Source organism: Caloenas nicobarica, chromosome 7, assembly GCF_036013445.1.
Source record: "Caloenas nicobarica isolate bCalNic1 chromosome 7, bCalNic1.hap1, whole genome shotgun sequence".
NCBI classification, from domain to species: Eukaryota; Metazoa; Chordata; class Aves; order Columbiformes; family Columbidae; genus Caloenas; species Caloenas nicobarica.
Window position 1 is genome coordinate 13,079,691 of NC_088251.1, and position 15,778 is coordinate 13,095,468.

The 15,778-nt window shown below is 38.9% G+C and overlaps 2 protein-coding genes across 3 annotated transcripts in view; one reads left to right on the forward strand and one right to left on the reverse strand.

Annotated features, from left to right (window-relative positions):
* Positions 1-9,704, forward strand: part of CFAP43 (cilia and flagella associated protein 43) — a 44,862-nt gene extending 35,158 nt beyond the window's left edge. Inside the window, exons 28-39 of the mRNA XM_065639149.1 lie at positions 75-200; positions 724-843; positions 922-1,029; positions 1,713-1,799; positions 2,102-2,190; positions 2,586-2,793; positions 3,584-3,696; positions 4,509-4,665; positions 5,514-5,678; positions 7,659-7,739; positions 8,800-8,953; positions 9,547-9,704. Of these exons, the coding sequence (XP_065495221.1) occupies positions 75-200; positions 724-843; positions 922-1,029; positions 1,713-1,799; positions 2,102-2,190; positions 2,586-2,793; positions 3,584-3,696; positions 4,509-4,665; positions 5,514-5,678; positions 7,659-7,739; positions 8,800-8,953; positions 9,547-9,704 (1,566 nt within the window). The remainder of the gene's footprint in view (positions 1-74; positions 201-723; positions 844-921; positions 1,030-1,712; positions 1,800-2,101; positions 2,191-2,585; positions 2,794-3,583; positions 3,697-4,508; positions 4,666-5,513; positions 5,679-7,658; positions 7,740-8,799; positions 8,954-9,546) is intronic.
* Positions 9,705-11,794: 2,090 nt separating this feature from the next.
* SFR1 (SWI5 dependent homologous recombination repair protein 1) lies at positions 11,795-15,567 on the reverse strand. Of its 2 annotated transcripts, none has more exons than XM_065639315.1 (4): positions 15,054-15,567; positions 13,931-14,054; positions 12,405-12,791; positions 11,795-12,188 (listed from the first exon to the last, which is right to left on the reverse strand). In XM_065639315.1, exons 2-4 carry the CDS (start codon positions 14,033-14,035, stop codon positions 11,997-11,999), a joined length of 684 nt encoding a protein of 227 aa, XP_065495387.1. In that variant the 5' UTR covers positions 14,036-14,054; positions 15,054-15,567; the 3' UTR covers positions 11,795-11,996. The 2 variants fall into 2 exon arrangements, with proteins under 2 accessions (XP_065495387.1, XP_065495388.1); XM_065639316.1 differs by having other exon boundaries at positions 13,931-14,057.
* Positions 15,568-15,778: the final 211 nt, after the last annotated feature.

The window sequence follows — 15,778 nt, forward strand, 5'->3', positions numbered from 1 at the left end:
GTGCTGTAGTTTGTTAGTGTGCTGATGGAGACTTAATATGGCTTTTGAAGCATATTTGTCTTTAATACTTCCAGGATATTCCTCCACCTGCTTTTATATCCAAGCCTGAGCATCTTTTGACTGATGAAGAAAAGAAAATACTTGGAAAACATGAGGAAAAAGTCAAAGAGCTGAATGAAGAAAAAGAAAAGTATAGGATGGTAAATTAAAATGAGAAAATGAGTGGTTTTGTTCACAGTGCTCATGACCAAAGCTTCTGACCTTTCTCAGGAGATACTTCTAAAAATGAATACTAATAAATAGAATAAATGAAGAACAAATGAAGAACAAAGATCATGTAGCATATTAAATAAGTCCTAACTTAGTAAAATAAGGCAATCTCTACTTATACCAATCGATATGTGTCAAAATTTGTGATATATGACAAAGGGTAACTTTCCTTCACAAATGTACTAGTATTCCTGATTTTTTTTTCAGCCTCTGTTCCTAGAGTGGCTGATGCGATACACAAATAATGCCATTGTATTTATCCTTCAAAATGGTAATTGGACAACATAAGTTGGTAGCCTGGCAGCACTCTCCTTCCAAACAAATAATTTCTGGGACCTTTTGGCTGAAGGATACAGTTCCATATTGTGCTTTCTCCAGCATCTGATATACTGTATCAGAGCTTCTTTATTCCTCCAGATGTAATATTGTTGCTTTTGCCCTTCCCTTCCCCAGGCACTGCAAAATGAATTGAAGAAACTTGAAGACTCCATCCGGGAAACAACACAACATTTTGATAAGACTGTGTGCAAACTCTCTGAAAGCAAAGTGAAATTAGAGATGGTCATCTACCAGGTATTGCAAAGAACATTTTTTTTTTTTGCCTCTGTGCAGCAGGAATGCTAACATTTTTTTATTACAATCTTTTCACAGGAAGAACTCAAAATACTCAATCTTGTTTATGCTTTACTGTTGGATGAAGAGTTGGACACTAGAGAAGCTGGACTTCATAATTTCCTTACGAAAAAGCAGAAAGAAAAAGCAAGTTACTCTTTAGAATGCTTTCTTAGGAAAAGTGTAATATTTACAGTACAGTTTCTTGTGGAAGCTGCTCTTTCCAAATCAAAATTTTGCCATAATTGATTTTCTCACAATTTACACGGTCAGTGATGGTTTTTTTCTTGTCAAACACAACAAAATGGTCTTCCTAGCAGAGCATAAGCATTTAACAACCTTGATAAAACAGATAAGCTTATTATCCTAACACATAGCAGAACTATGTCATGGCAACAGGGAAACTGCATTCTAAAATGAAGAACCATCCACTGAACAGCATCTGAGAATTTTTGACAGCATTTGAGAATGTTTGACTGGTCTTACCTGTGCCAACATGAAAGGAAATCTCTGTGCAACTGAAAACAAGTATCGACATAGGTTCTTACATTCAAAGATTAAAAGGAAGAATTATAAGCATTTGAATAAGCTATTTCTTACACAGATTTCTTACTTTCTTAAGCTGTGGACTAGTTTAATTTTGTATCTGCTCACCTTTTAGCAGTACCTACAAGTAACTGCTTGAAGGAGGCATTATATTGTTAGTAAAAAAAGCTCACAAGGTTTTCTCTAGAAATAAGAAAGTGTCAGCTTCATCAATGTATATAAATGACCATTCAGTGCTTTTGCTTACTGACTTTCACTCCTGAAATCTTTTGGTTTTTCTATAGGTCAAGACTGCAGGAACAATCCAGGCTACAGAAGATAAAATGGAGGCTTACATAGACACCTATGAAAATGCAATAGATGAAGAGAAGGTGAGACTCTCAGAAAACACAAGGAGGTTCAGAAATTAAAAAGTTAATGCTGTGTCTTGGTAATGAGAAGAAAATACTTCACTATAAGCATGGGAGGAGTTCTGGTCAACTTGCTGATCACTGAGATGAAGAAGTAAAGGAGAGTAGGCACATAGAAGAATTTATGAAATAGTCCAGATTCCTGTGATGCTTGGGAGCAGTTGGAAAAACACTGTATTCTGTATTTCTAAGACATGGGCAGGTTGATGCTTTTTTTAAAAATAACATTGTGGTAACAAGGAAACCTTCTGTTTCCCTCCTAGAATCTGGAATATGGTTTTGCAAAGGAGTTTGCTGATGTACCTGCCAATCTCCTTGATGAACTTAACCAACTTTACAGACATCGACCAAAGTAAGATCCCTCTTGATTCCATCTGTTTAAATAGTAGTATTGCTTGTGTGTCAAGAATGAAAATACTATTTATTTCAGTAGTCTAAATTATTTTTATAATTAGTAGACTGCCTGCCTTTTTTTTTTTTTGATTAACAATGATTGATTTCCTATCATACTAACAACTGCTGTTTTGACTACTTACATTTCCTTATTCACCCTACGCAATCTATTTTAAATGCAATCTAACTAAACATCTGGTCTCAAAAACATATTTTCCTGTTTTGTGTAAGATGCAGTCTTACCTATTTGCTCTTTGTAAGAGGCTGAGTGTATGAAATGTTCTTAGTTGTTTGTGAGCTTCTCTTCTGCAAGGAAAAATAAAAAATACTGTTTGTACTATGTATGTGCACTAGGATCCCAAGGACACGAATGCTCCTTGACAGTGCTAACCCATATAGGGATTGTTCAGACTCAGCTGAAGATTACAAAGATGCACTTACCACTTTAATGAAAGCCATGGATGAACTGGATAGTCCTGAGCACATGCCTGATGGCTTAGACCCATCTATATGGGAAAATTTTTGTCTAGCTAGACGAAATAAAGTGGAGAGTGAGGAGCTGGTATGTAAAATTCCTTATTTTGCCAGTGTACTTCTTGATATTTTCAGGTCTTAAACTTCTGTGGAGTTCAAGAGTAGGGTTAAGCTAGTGGTGAGCTGACAATGCAGCATACATAAGCTGCATTTGAGTTTGAAGGTTGCTTCTTGACACATTCAATTCAGAATAATAGAAATGTTATCAATAGAAACCAGCTCTAGTTTTCCTTCAGATGAAAAATTAGCATATGAATGTGGATGGATTTGATCAGAATGATTGTGACCTTGATACAGTTTCATTTAAAAAAAAAGAAAGATCATTTCCCTTTTCTCTATCCATACCAAAAAACTATTAAGGTATTCGACTTCCATCATCTGTTAGAGTCATTCTCACCCATTAGCATTCTACATTTGTACCAAAGCATTCTCATAATTTTCTAGACCATCAAGAGCAGTTCTTAACAAAGGGTGTTGCTGGAAAGTTCTAGCAAGAGACTTGTTCAGTTTAAAAGCATGAAGGTGTAAATCTGAATCATTCAGAGACAGAGATACGTGACCTTTGACCTAGAGAGAAGGAAATATGATTTCCCTTCATGTGAATAAACTATGCATAAAAGAATAAATTTCTGAGCAGAGTGTAAAGATTGTAACCTCTACATCTAATGTGCTCTACTGGGATTTTCAAAATACCAGGCTCCATATTTATGCAGACATATGTCTTCTTAAGAACTTGTTTTCTGTGTTCTTGAAGACACTTGTCCTGACATACTGGTGAAGCTGAAAAAGTTCAGAATGTCACAATGTTGCTTGCTTAGGTGAAATGGAAGGCTCTAACACTGACAGAGATGCAGGGCTTTCTCCGGAGAAGACTGGATGACAATGAGAGGATTGAGTCAGAAATAGAAGACATTTTCGAAGAACTCACTTGGTAATTTTGTTTCTTTTCCTATGTTCAGCTTCATTTTAATACTTCACCAACCCAGAACCAAAAGTTACATACAGAATTACATAGCTGTGTTCTCCAACCCTCTTTTAGCTAGGATTCATCAAAGAGACCTATGGGATTTCTGAAATGAGGTGTTATTGCAGCACGTGTGCAGGCAAAAGCAGCTCTTAATCTACCATCTTAAGTAACAACATCAGTTCAATTCAAACTGACTGCCCCAAAAGCTACATCATACAGTGAGTGCCCCAAAGCCTTTGAGGCCATATTTGCACTAGCTTGCTCAGTTAAATTTTGCTTTTGTAGGCCTAAGATACAGTGATCAGTCCTAATTGCAATATGCTGTGCTGTCATCTGACACCTGATTTCACTGAGCTGCTTCCGCTTGGACCTGCAATATTTCATTTTTTCATGTACATTACATAATTTTCACATTCATTGTCATCCAGGAACAAAACCTAGAATAAACTGTACAAGAAAAGGGGTGTTCGCTGGGAGTCTTCTCCATTTCCTTTTCAATTATTAAGATTTCTCTTCAGCAAGGACACTTTCTCTCAGAACATCTGCTATAGTGTGTTAAACTGAACCCAGTGGCTGAAAACTTCATGTATGGAAATAAGCTGCAAATTCTGTAGCCACTTTGTGTGCAAGTAGGAGGCGGCCTGTCAAAGAGTAACACTGACATGAATATACTGCTTACCAGTAATAAATAAAAACATTTTGAGAATCATGGGAGGATTTATATAATCCTGTTGAAATCACTAAACTTTTTGTTTGTTTGTTTTCTGCCATTTTAGGCTGCAGGAGGAGAAGATGAAATTTCAATTGAATTCGATTATCCAGTTTTTGCTAAAACAGGGACAGGTGGAACTGGAAAGTACTGAGATCCCAGAGTACAGTGATGCCATTCTCATTAAGAAGAGTGTTGTTGAAGAACTGAATTGCGCTATCATGGTAATTTACATTATCTGAAGTAAATTTAAGCTTTTTACACACATGTATTGTCCTTCAGGGGCTCTGCTTTTTCTCCAGTTTGACATCTAGTTTCAATTCATTACTACACGTCAGTAGGCTCAATTGTAATCTAGAAACTATTAAGAGTTCTGTAATGTCTCTTATCATGGCACAAAGATTGCAACTCAGACTGCTTTCTTGATGTTTGATCAGCGCAATTCAGATCAATGAAATGGCAACAGTTTTTAGACACACCATCACTTACATACATGCCGTAAATAGAAAATGCTAATATCCTGGGCACCAGTCCAAAAATTCCGTGAAGGCAAACTTACTTATAGTTAAGAAGCACTTGAACAGTAACTTACATTAAGATTTAAAAAACTACTACACTTTTTATGTAAGGTGAAATTGGTGATCCTACTTAAAATAGTTCTTCATATTCTTATTAAAAGTTCTTTTTTTAGGCATTCTAGCTGTACAAAAATTGCTTGTTACTGCTGCTGCACAAAGCCTTCAGCAACAGCTGCAGAATAACTTATACAGAGTAAGTTTAAATTCTGTAGAGTTAAAATGCCTTTGCATTCTTATAAAAGACAGAAAGATGGGGAGAGAGAGGTTACTTGTAATTTTCTCCATCTCCTTCTATGATCTAAGGCTGTGGCACTGAGCATAAAAGGGAACAAAATTCCACAAATGATAAACATCTGGAGCAAAGTCTGGAAAGAGACTGCAATATAGCATGTTTCCTTACTAAAAATGTAACTTTGGAAGCTTGCTCATCTGGTTGCAAATAATTATTCCATAATCTGTGAAGTGTGTTAATAAAGATTGATCTACTTTCTCAGTATCAAGGAGAAAAAAAAATTGCTAGCATGGTGGAATATAAAGACTTCTCTAAAGGGATATTTAAGCTGGAATGGGAACACAAGAAAATGAGAATGCAGATAGAAGATCTGAAGCAGAAGGCTCAGGATATCGTAACACTATCTATTACAAAAGATCGCCAGCTGGTGAGTGATTTTCTCTAATTTATATTTCGATCACAGAAAATTTTACTGCCCATACCTGTGAGACTGTTTATACCTCCTAATGCTCTTACTACTATGAAGAAACCTGATGCCTAATAGGTCAACAATTCAGCTTTCAAAGGGAAGTTTTACTGTTGAGATTGATCAGTGAAGTTGTTTGGGATGTTCAGGTGTAAACAAAACCACAATTAGCCCTTACTCTTAGTGTTTCAAAATTGGCACTGGGAGTAAGGAATCAGGATTTTGCAGCCACAAGGAACAGATCTAGTAAATAAAGCACTATAACTTCCTTTTAAGTGAAAGGCCTGAGATGCCTCCACCTGGTATCTCACAGAAATACCGTAACTTTTGCTCGGTATACAAAGATGGAGCGTTCCTACAGGAGCCTCACTGAGCCCCACTCTCTGCCATTTGTTGGCGCAGCAGCAGAAGGACTGGGAATTGTTTGCAAGCAAGAGGCAGCAGCTGGCCCGCAAGTCAGCACCCACGGAGCTTTGAACAAGCCCAGCTGGCAGAGCAGAGAAGACAAGTAAAGGTTGTGGGAGAGAGCCCAGGGTACCAGTGGGACAAGAGAGGAGGAAGAAGAGAGGTTGTAGGGGAAGCCCGAGGGTATTGCTGTATGGGATGTAGAGGACTGTAAGAAAAGCTGGTGGTTTTGTGGTGATAGGATGAGGGGCATAAAGGTTTGGAGTAAGGAATGTTGGAGGATGGGTAGGCTAGAGAAATTGCAGTGTGGGGAGCTAGAAAGCACCAAGGCAATGAAGAATGTTGGAGAGCAAGTAAAGATAATGCAATTCAATTAAATATTAAAAGAAAATCCAAAACACGTGTTTTGCTTAGGCTTCATTTGTTTTGCTGCTCTCCAAACTATTTGTTCATTTCTGAATCACAGCCAAGGGACTTCTGTAACTAACACCCACAAAACAGCTTTCCAAAGAGGTGATGTGCAACACACTGAAAAGTTCTTGTAGCAAACTTATCACCAGTGTTGCTGTTAAATGTTAGCTCTTAAACTTCATTTAAACTGATGAGCAGAACTGTTGCCCTTCAGAGAGTTAGACTTGCCAATAGCAAAGGCATATACCAGTTTAATCAGAATTTGGATGTTCTGAGGGGCTTGCCTTCACTTTTTGAGTAGAAATGTGGGGTTAGTAGGAAAGACAAGGCAACAGAGACTCCAACAATAGGAACAGAAAGAAAGATGGCTTAGGTAAATGCATGGGGCACAGACCTGAGAACATCTGGAATGAGGGATGTTAGTGAAGTAGTGAGTGAAAGCAGATTGGTGCTGTAGGCAAGGAGCCTGCTGGCTCTTTCCTGTTTCTCCTAACTAGAGCAGTCCACAAAATTTTAGCTGTCACTTTGATGGGACAGTACTCTGGAAGGATGAATCTACATCTACAGAAACTTGTCTACTGCCCATTATGGGTAATACAGCCTGTTTTACCATTTGTTATTTGATAAAGAGATATTTTAGTTACAGTGAGCCCAAGAAAAAAAATCTTTAATAAATTATCTGAAACCTGAATTAGTATGCAGATATAAGAACAATAAAAGAAGTAAGAATTACCCAGAAGCCACTTGACAGAAAATAATAGCTTTCTTCTGTGGCCTAAAGACAGACTGTATAGCACTTTGGCCTCCAGCTGTGTTAGCTTAGACTACCTTATAAGCAAAAGCATAGCTTGAGTTTTTTTACAACCTCACAACAAATGTCCTTAGTCTTTTTTTCCGTTAACAAATAATGGGTAACATTCTTTTTAAAAGCTGCACAGTCTAGTATTCACACAGCATCCAATAAAATATTTACAATGTCCATTTATGATCACTAGTAATCCTTTCTACTGTGCAGAATTCTAGTTTTCTAGATTTTACATAGTATGATTGTATTTACAGAAGCGTGGAATTGTTGAGAACAAACAGACTTAATAAGATGGTTTCTCTCTGTTTTTAATTCTTCAGTTCCTAACTGTGCTGAACTACAACAGCCGCATCGCCCACCACATTTCAGTAATGGAGCAGACTCTTGACATCATGGATCAGGTAAAACCTAAGTGAAACCCTACATTTGAAAGACACATCCTTAGTTTAAAGGCAACTCCTCTCTTTCATTAGCAAGAGGTGTTTGTAAGGAATAACTGCATCTGATGTAGGTGTGCTAACTCTTCAGCTACCTCAGAGACTGTTGGAGCATAGCCATAACAGCACTCGTGGATGGATCTATATATCCATGTATTTATTCATCTGACTTTCAATAGTTTCTTCAGCTTGTGTGGAGCTCTCTACAGCAGTGGTTCTATGAAGTCTTTGGAGGCAATCATCATACCTTGATTGCTGCATAGGTCAACCCTATGGAGATAAATCTATTTGCTCTGTTACTGGAATCAAATGCTTTCCTTCCTGAACACCTGAATGCAGATCTGGTTATCACTTCTTACACAGCATTGCCTATAAAAGTCACTCTTCCATTTCTAATGAAGGGTTCTTCCAGTCCTCACTGCTTAATATTTGTCTCCAGGAGCACCAGCCTGTTCATAATAACACTCCTCCCCTATATTCAAAATAACACGGTCATAACAATCTGATTTGCTGGCTCCGTCATCTGGTTCAACAATCAAGTTATTATTATCCTTGCTTTTAAATGATTCCACTGGGTTTTCTCCAGGTCACTCTATCTGGCAGCAGCCTCTTCTTCCTTTAATATTTACCCTGTCCTCTTACAGCTCAACAGCTTCAGCACAACCAGCCTTTCTTCAGCAGCTCATGGCAGATAAGAGAGAGTTCTCAACTCACTGATTTCTTGACTTACTTTCTTCCCTTTGCCTTTCAAATTTTATCTTTAATATATCTCTCTCCCTGACCCATACCTCTTTGTTTCTTGTCTACTACCTATATTAGAATTCCATAAAGCAAACTGGAATACAGTGTGTGTGAAAGACACTATATGAAGTAAAGCTAGAATGTGCTACTAGTCACATCAAAATACATAAAAGCTTATTGAGCTACCATGCAGTGCTTAAGATTATAGGTTTCCATCAAAAGTTTGTCTGAACAGCTTTTGTATAATGTCATATGTTTGCTTTATTCATTTGGAAATGGACAGCTGCACAAGAAGAAGGTGAAGAAACGTCAGAAAAGAATGAAAGAGCTGGAGAAATGCATCAGATTAAAAGAACAAGAAAACTACGAGCTCAGCCTGGAGCTGAAAGAAATGCTTGTCTCTGTTTCAGAAAGGAGGTGGATCTTTAAGGCAGCCAGTGAGTCACAGTAATGCACTTTAAGTCACAAGTAAAAAACACTCAGAAAATATCTGCAAGGCCAGAAGGTCCTGTTCTCCACCAGCATCAGCTATTGGGCAAGGAGCGCCTGTTCATTACTGTACGTGTACAGTTAGCGCTGCCCTTTCTACCACAATTTAACATCATTTATGTAAGAGCATACTTAGAAATTGTTGCTCTTGTAACCGAAATTAATTGACTAAATTGCTGAAACTACTTAAGTCAAAATATTAGAGTTATTAATACCTTCATTAGGCAACATGTTTTCATTCACAGAACTGTTCAACTCACTTCTTTCCACACATTCAAGTGAACAAAGTAACATGAAGTGGAGAAGGGTATTCACTGTTGGGTAAACCGTAGAGATCTTTCCACTAGTAAAACAGTTACAGATTTTCAAAACAGTGGGTACTTGCTAGAAACTAAAGGAAGCATGCCCAGTGCCAGCTGTGAGCCTTTTTAAAAACACCTGCCTATTTTGTTCAGAACTTGGAATAACCCCAGGACAGGTCTGATATAGACTATGCATCCCCTACAGGCACAGGCTAACCCTTGTATTTTGTTTTATGCAGACACAAAGCATGTTTCTGAAAAGATGGCAAAGCAGCGTCACCGAGAGATTTTGAAGGAGAAATACCTACGTGGTCTTATAAAAGAACAGGAAGAAGAGTTTAAAATTCTTCAGGCAGAAGCTCAAAGACTGAGATCAAGAACATTCCCTGATCTTTAAAAATCAGAGTTCAGGTAGATTTGTAATACCATGGTCTTCTCTAAGAAAAAGAGCGTTTCTCCCTGAACTTTTCTTTCCACAAACGATTTCTTCTGTAATTTCTTTAAAAATAACTTCTGTTTGAAAGATGCATGTTTGTCTATATTGTATATTTTATACCTAGTCTTATCCCCATTTTATTTCAGTTCATGAGATATGTTTCTGCTGTTTTGATTATATGAACCATATAGCCCATTACAGAAAACAAAGGGTACAAGAAATTGTAGACTGAGAGAAAAACAGGTGTATTTGTATATCCTTAGTCTGCAATATGCAATTGTAGAACATTTTGAAGATGAAGTGCTGCAAGAAATCCATGAATTTGCATCTGCTAAATTAATGTCTGTGGTTTTGACTTCATTTTGCTTTTTACAATATATTTACACCTGCGAAGGCACAGGTGTAGGCTGCTGATAAGATGAAGGTATGCTCGGATATGACCATGTGTGTACCTGGCCCTGTCCTGAAAGCTGCTGCTGCTCAGGATGGCATAATTACCCACAGCCATCAGTAGCTGTGGCTGATGCCACTGGCAGAACTACAGGAAAACCAGCTTTGGAACACCTGGTCTCCTGAAATAGTTGTTGCTATCTCCCAGCCCTTCACATTGATAGGCAGTCTGGTCTCCTGCCAGATCTCTCCAAGACAGCTTAGAAAGATAAAGAACCTTTGATAACAGTAACTGCTGCTGGAGTAGGGTCTACTTCCTCAGGCATTCTGAACAATTTTTATTTCTGTCTTCAATGGTATGTGTTAATTCTTCTCCTTTTATAAATTCACATAAAATCTAAACTCATGCCCTTGTAAGAGTATTAATAGCTTTGATACATAAGTTTAACAAAATCCTACACTTGCAAGGAAAACTACTTCCTCTTATGATTACCTCAATTTTTGTTTTATTGTCTCTAACTGGGGCCTGTAAGGATTCTAATTACATCCCCATTCTTCTTGCAAGACTTTTTTCTTCCTGCTTAAACTTCCCTAGAACTAGCAGAGTTCCAAATTTGCTGGGGATCTCAGTGAACAGAACCACCCCCTTCACCATGTACCATTATCTTTTTTTATTAATGTAAAGAGGCAGAAGAAATAATATCTTAAATCTTAAAAAGTGATTAGCAATAAAGGCTGTTCTTCATTAATTCTTTGTGGACAGCAACATTCAGTATTCTTAAGAGCAAGCTGTGGGTACAGATTTAAGTCTAATGAGCCCTGTTGATGTTAAAAGGGTCTGTATGATCTTTGATTTTCTTTCCCTTGAGATATCTAAGAAATTACTCCCTTATTAAGGAAACAGGAAATGGCACCTGTAAACAAAACAGGTTACAACCAGTAAGAAATGTGATCACATATAAAATAATATTCATAGCAGAGTGAGTTGTAGAGTAGCTAAGATTTGTGTATTGTTACACTTGATGAGCAACGATTTTGAGAATAAAAGCAGGAGTCACCACGCTACACACATAGGCCAAGTTAAGATAAAAAAACATTTTAAAGACACAACATTTATTGCAGGATAAATGAAATGCTGAAGCTTTATTCAGTTTTATGATGCTGTAGTTGAAGCACTCCCGTTAAAAAAGGCTTTGTTTTTCTTATTTATTTGAAGAGAGAAAACACCTCGGCTCACACATGAAGTAGTAAACAGATGTTGGTTGCGATTTCCTTGCTTTCCCTGAAGACAACTGTCTGGACCAGTATCTGAACATAAGTGTAGTGTGTTATGGCACATTTCCCTCAGTAATAATTAAAGCTATTGAGGACAACTCATTGCAAGCTTCAGACTACTAACAACATGAAAATTGGTTATCTTTACCTAACTCGCAAAATGCTGTCATTAGCTGAGTGGTAGCAGAAAGACATTTGTAAACTGGGGATGTATCAGTGAACAAAGAACTAAATTCTTCCCCCTCTGAACATCAACAGAAATAACAATTTAGTTAATTACTTCAAGACAAGTAACCACACAAAGACTAATCAAAGAACAGACTGCATTCTACTTGTTAGAGTATGACTTGATTTAATTTTATTTTTATTAAATAACAATTCACTGATCAAGTTATCAAGCCAGATTTTTGAAAACAGCATGAGTTCAATCTTTTCTGTTAAGCAATGCTTTTTACAGTGCCTGCTGTATTTAAGTACATAGCTTTACAAATAGCTCTTGAGAAAACCTCCTAATCTCAAAGCATGAAGTTCACTGTCTGATCAACTCTGCTCATGCATGTGTGTAATTGAAAGCTTTGCACCTGTAGATTATGCATCTACAAAATCTTCTTCTGCTCTGCTGTAGTGCAATAACTGGTCTTCTAACCCAAAAGTATCTATCAGCTGAGTGAGACTCACTTTCTTGCCATCTGCAGAAAAGGCAGACTGTAGTTCATACAGCATCAGCTGGGTACTACTTCTCCATTTCACTATCAAAGCCTGTAGTTCAGACAGGTTGTTCTGAAATTGGGACAAAACAAAGAAAAAAAAAAATTGTCATTTGCTGAAATGTAGGGTTTTTTGATACCCTGCAGATCTATTTTTATAAAACAGCTTAAACTGAGAGAACACACAAGAAAAAGTCAGTATTGTTGCTTAAATCAATAAATGAGGATTACAGCATTACTTCTACTTCAAAGAATGACTTAAAAGTGCTTTTTCAGAGGTTCGCCTCACCTTAGATCGGTACATCTTAACCAGTTTGAGCCTTCGAAGTAGTTCTTCCTTCTCTTGCACTTGTTTCTCCAGCCTAATTTTCTCTTCCAGGGGCTGTTGCTGACTATGATCAGCCTGTAGCGCAGGAGAATTCTCTGCTGATCCACAGATATCATTTTCCTGTAAGGGACTTTTGAAACATGTATGTCCAGTGCCATTTCTTTCCAGGTTTTCTGAACCATCTTGTAATCTGGAACAGTCTGTACTTGTCTTCAGCAGGCACCCTTTGTCACCATCAGCAGAGTCTTTTTCTTCAGCATCTATTTTGAGCCGTTTTGCCACTGTAAAATTGGCATTAAAGGAATGTCTTGTTTTCCTTAACCGCTCCCTCAGAGCTGCACTCATTGGCTGAAAAAAACCAAACAAAAATGCCAGAAAGATCAGAACAATCTAATATTTTGATCACATTTTTAAAAACTGTTTACCCTGGTTATTATTTACATGTCATATATGTAAAGATCATTGTAAAGCCAGACTTCCCGATTCTCACTATATCTTTCACAACCATAACAAAGTTAACTTCTTCCTTTCACCTGTGTTTGGACACATAGCTGTAAGATATAGAAAGACATACCTCCACATTTTCTAGGAGAAAATCTTGTATTCCACTATGGCAAACCTACTTTTCTAGTCTTTGTGCAGAAGATATAACGCATACTTCAACTGGGCTGATTTTATTGCATCATGTTCAATTTCCCCCTCTAGTCTGATGGAGATAAGAGACTTACTTTTTTTCTCTTCCATCCCACCACACATACACTTTTTGTATTAGCACCACTAGCATAAGACATCTGTATTCTACTTGAGAGTATTAGAAATTATCTGTATAGTTTTGACCTGTTCATGCTTTGAGATCGTTCACTGATAAGCATCTAAAAAGTGATTATTTTTCTTCAAAATCAGTTAACAATTCATTTTACCACCAGTGTCTAACATTTTTACCTGTGAAAATATGCTAAAATATGGGAGAGAGGGATTACTTAAGGAACACTTGCCAACTAGCCCTACCCAGCATAGGTCCAGATGCCAAGCGTGACAGCATCACCACAACTCCTGCATGCTGCGATGGACACCAAAGCAGAGCTCAGCATGATGAAGAACATACAAACTGAAAGCAGTGTACTTTGTTCCAGTGCAAGCAGAAGTCACAGAAAGTCACTCTGCAGACACAGCAACCCAGAGAACTAGGATTTGAGAAAACTGAAGATGACGGGTTAAAAAACAGAACAAGAAAAGCTGCCACAAACCCTGAATAGTATTTTTATTTTTTAGTATGGCATTTGGGTTATACTGCTCCATCACTTTGTATTCACAGCAAACATCTGCATATTCAGAGCAAACTATACCAAGCACCTGGACAACAAGCTACCTATTTTTAGCCCTCCAGCGAACAGTATCGTAGTGCCTTCCAACTACTTGATGATTTCACAAGCATTTTTGTTACTATGAAGAGTCACATTACTGGAAAAACAAATAAGTTTTCATACCTGTTTCCCAGAACCAGTCACCTGTGGAGCTGTTGTCCCAGAATCCTTTGGAGTATTGCACAAAGACATCAGTTCATCAAACACTGGTTCTTCCATCTCTCTCATTTGATCCTTCTGGGGAACGCTGCTTAAAAAAAGTAATTACTCATACAAGTAGAATTTTAGATTAAAAGTAGGCATCCCCAGTTTGCTCAGAAAAGTGCCTCAATTAAAATAAGTCACACCTCTCAGCATGTACCCACCTCAAATTTATTTGGCAGTGTTTAACTTAGTTTAGCACTTGTGAACCACCTGCTAATGACCAAAATGCAGCTGAAAAACCGTCAGCTACACCTCTGCTTACCTGCAAATTGCAATTAGGAGTTTCAAAACAGAAGCCTCTTAAAAATAAAATCCTGCAAACAAGTCTTTAGGCAACACAAGACTGGCATAAGAGGCTTCCTCTTCCAAGATTTAAACATACCAAAGCCTTGGTACGCCACAGCTTTACCAACCCAGCAACCCTGGTCTGCCTGGCTCTAAACCAAAGGACACTGGTCCTCATTTATTTTACAAGTCAATATTCCCTCCAGTTGTTCAAAATTCAACAGAGCAGTCTATTAATAGACTTTAGACAAGAATGTCTAGTTAATTGGGTATTTTAGCAATCTATGACTTAAATAGGAAACCCACAGCACCTATAAGTTGTCGCTATTATTTCTTAATGTAAACAAGAGCCTAGAAAAAGCTACATCATGCCTGTGTATACAGTATGTCACAAATATGTAACAAATCTTAGTAAGCAGGAAAATAATCTGAAGCGTAAGAGCTAGCTTCAAAAGACTTGTTCAACTTAAAAAAAAATAGACTGCGAGACTCTCTCCCTTTACATTCTAATGCAGATTGTTTTCAGATGAGGATAACTACAACGAATACTTTTTCCAATGGTTCACTGATGCTGTTACTTTAAGTCTGTTTTTGGCAGCGCGTTCACAAAGATCTCCTGGACTCTTAAAATCCTTCCCCAAGATCTCAGCCTAACAATCCTTCACATTTTCAATCACACAGAAAAAGAATTCTGTCCAGCAATGCAGGAAAACTTGGGCTAGAAGGGGAAAAGACCATTTTGCACTTCAGTACTTACTCGATTTTGCACTTGGGTAAGTCCCCGATGCTCAGTCTCCTACTTCAGTTTTCCTGCTTGTAGCTACACTGTGTCACAGCACTCACTCCTTTCACACTCTCCTCCCACCAGCCGAAGGCTTCATTAACACTCAGTAACCATTTTCCCCTACCTACTTTTCCACCCTCCAGAGAAGCAGCAAGAAGGGTGGGCAGCCCATAAGCAGAGCCACAGACCGGGGAGCTCTTTCTGAGGTGCTGCACCCTGGACAGCCCTTCGGCACCCCAGAAACGGAGCACAGGAGAGACCCGCAGCGCAGCCCCAGCCCGAGGCTGTCCACAGCCGCGGAGCGAGAGGCGGCCCCTCACGGAGCTGAGGCCCTAACGAGGCCTGGCCCGCCCCTAGGAGCTAGCTGGGCCAGGGCGTGGGGCACCCCTGAAGGGCTCTCTGCCCCGGTATCACTGAGCCGTGGGGAACAGAGCCCGCTCCCCGCGGGGATCAGGACAGGGGACTGAGCAGAAATACCCGTCCCGGGACCGCCGGGCCCGGCGCTTCAATCTCCCGCTTCCGGGGAAAGGGGCGGGGCGAGTGGGGCGTCAGTAGTGCGCATGCGCCGCGGCGTGCCCGGCCGGCGCAGGCTGATTTGCGCCTGCGCACAGCGGGAGACGGTCTGGGCTTCTGGTGCGGGCGGGCGCGCGAAGCTTGTTCCTTTGGGCGGTCGGGCGGTAAATGCGGGCTTGGGCGCA

Coding starts and splice junctions, on each gene's coding strand:
- SFR1 (XM_065639315.1), bottom strand. CDS start 14,035: ATGAGAGAGATGGAAGAACCAGTGTTTGATGAACTGATGTCTTTGTGC. Junction 12,792..13,930: donor TGACTGGTTCTGGGAAACAG/GTATGAAAACTT, acceptor GGTTTTTTTCAG/CCAATGAGTGCAGCTCTGAG. Junction 12,189..12,404: donor TTAAGATGTACCGATCTAAG/GTGAGGCGAACC, acceptor TCCCAATTTCAG/AACAACCTGTCTGAACTACA.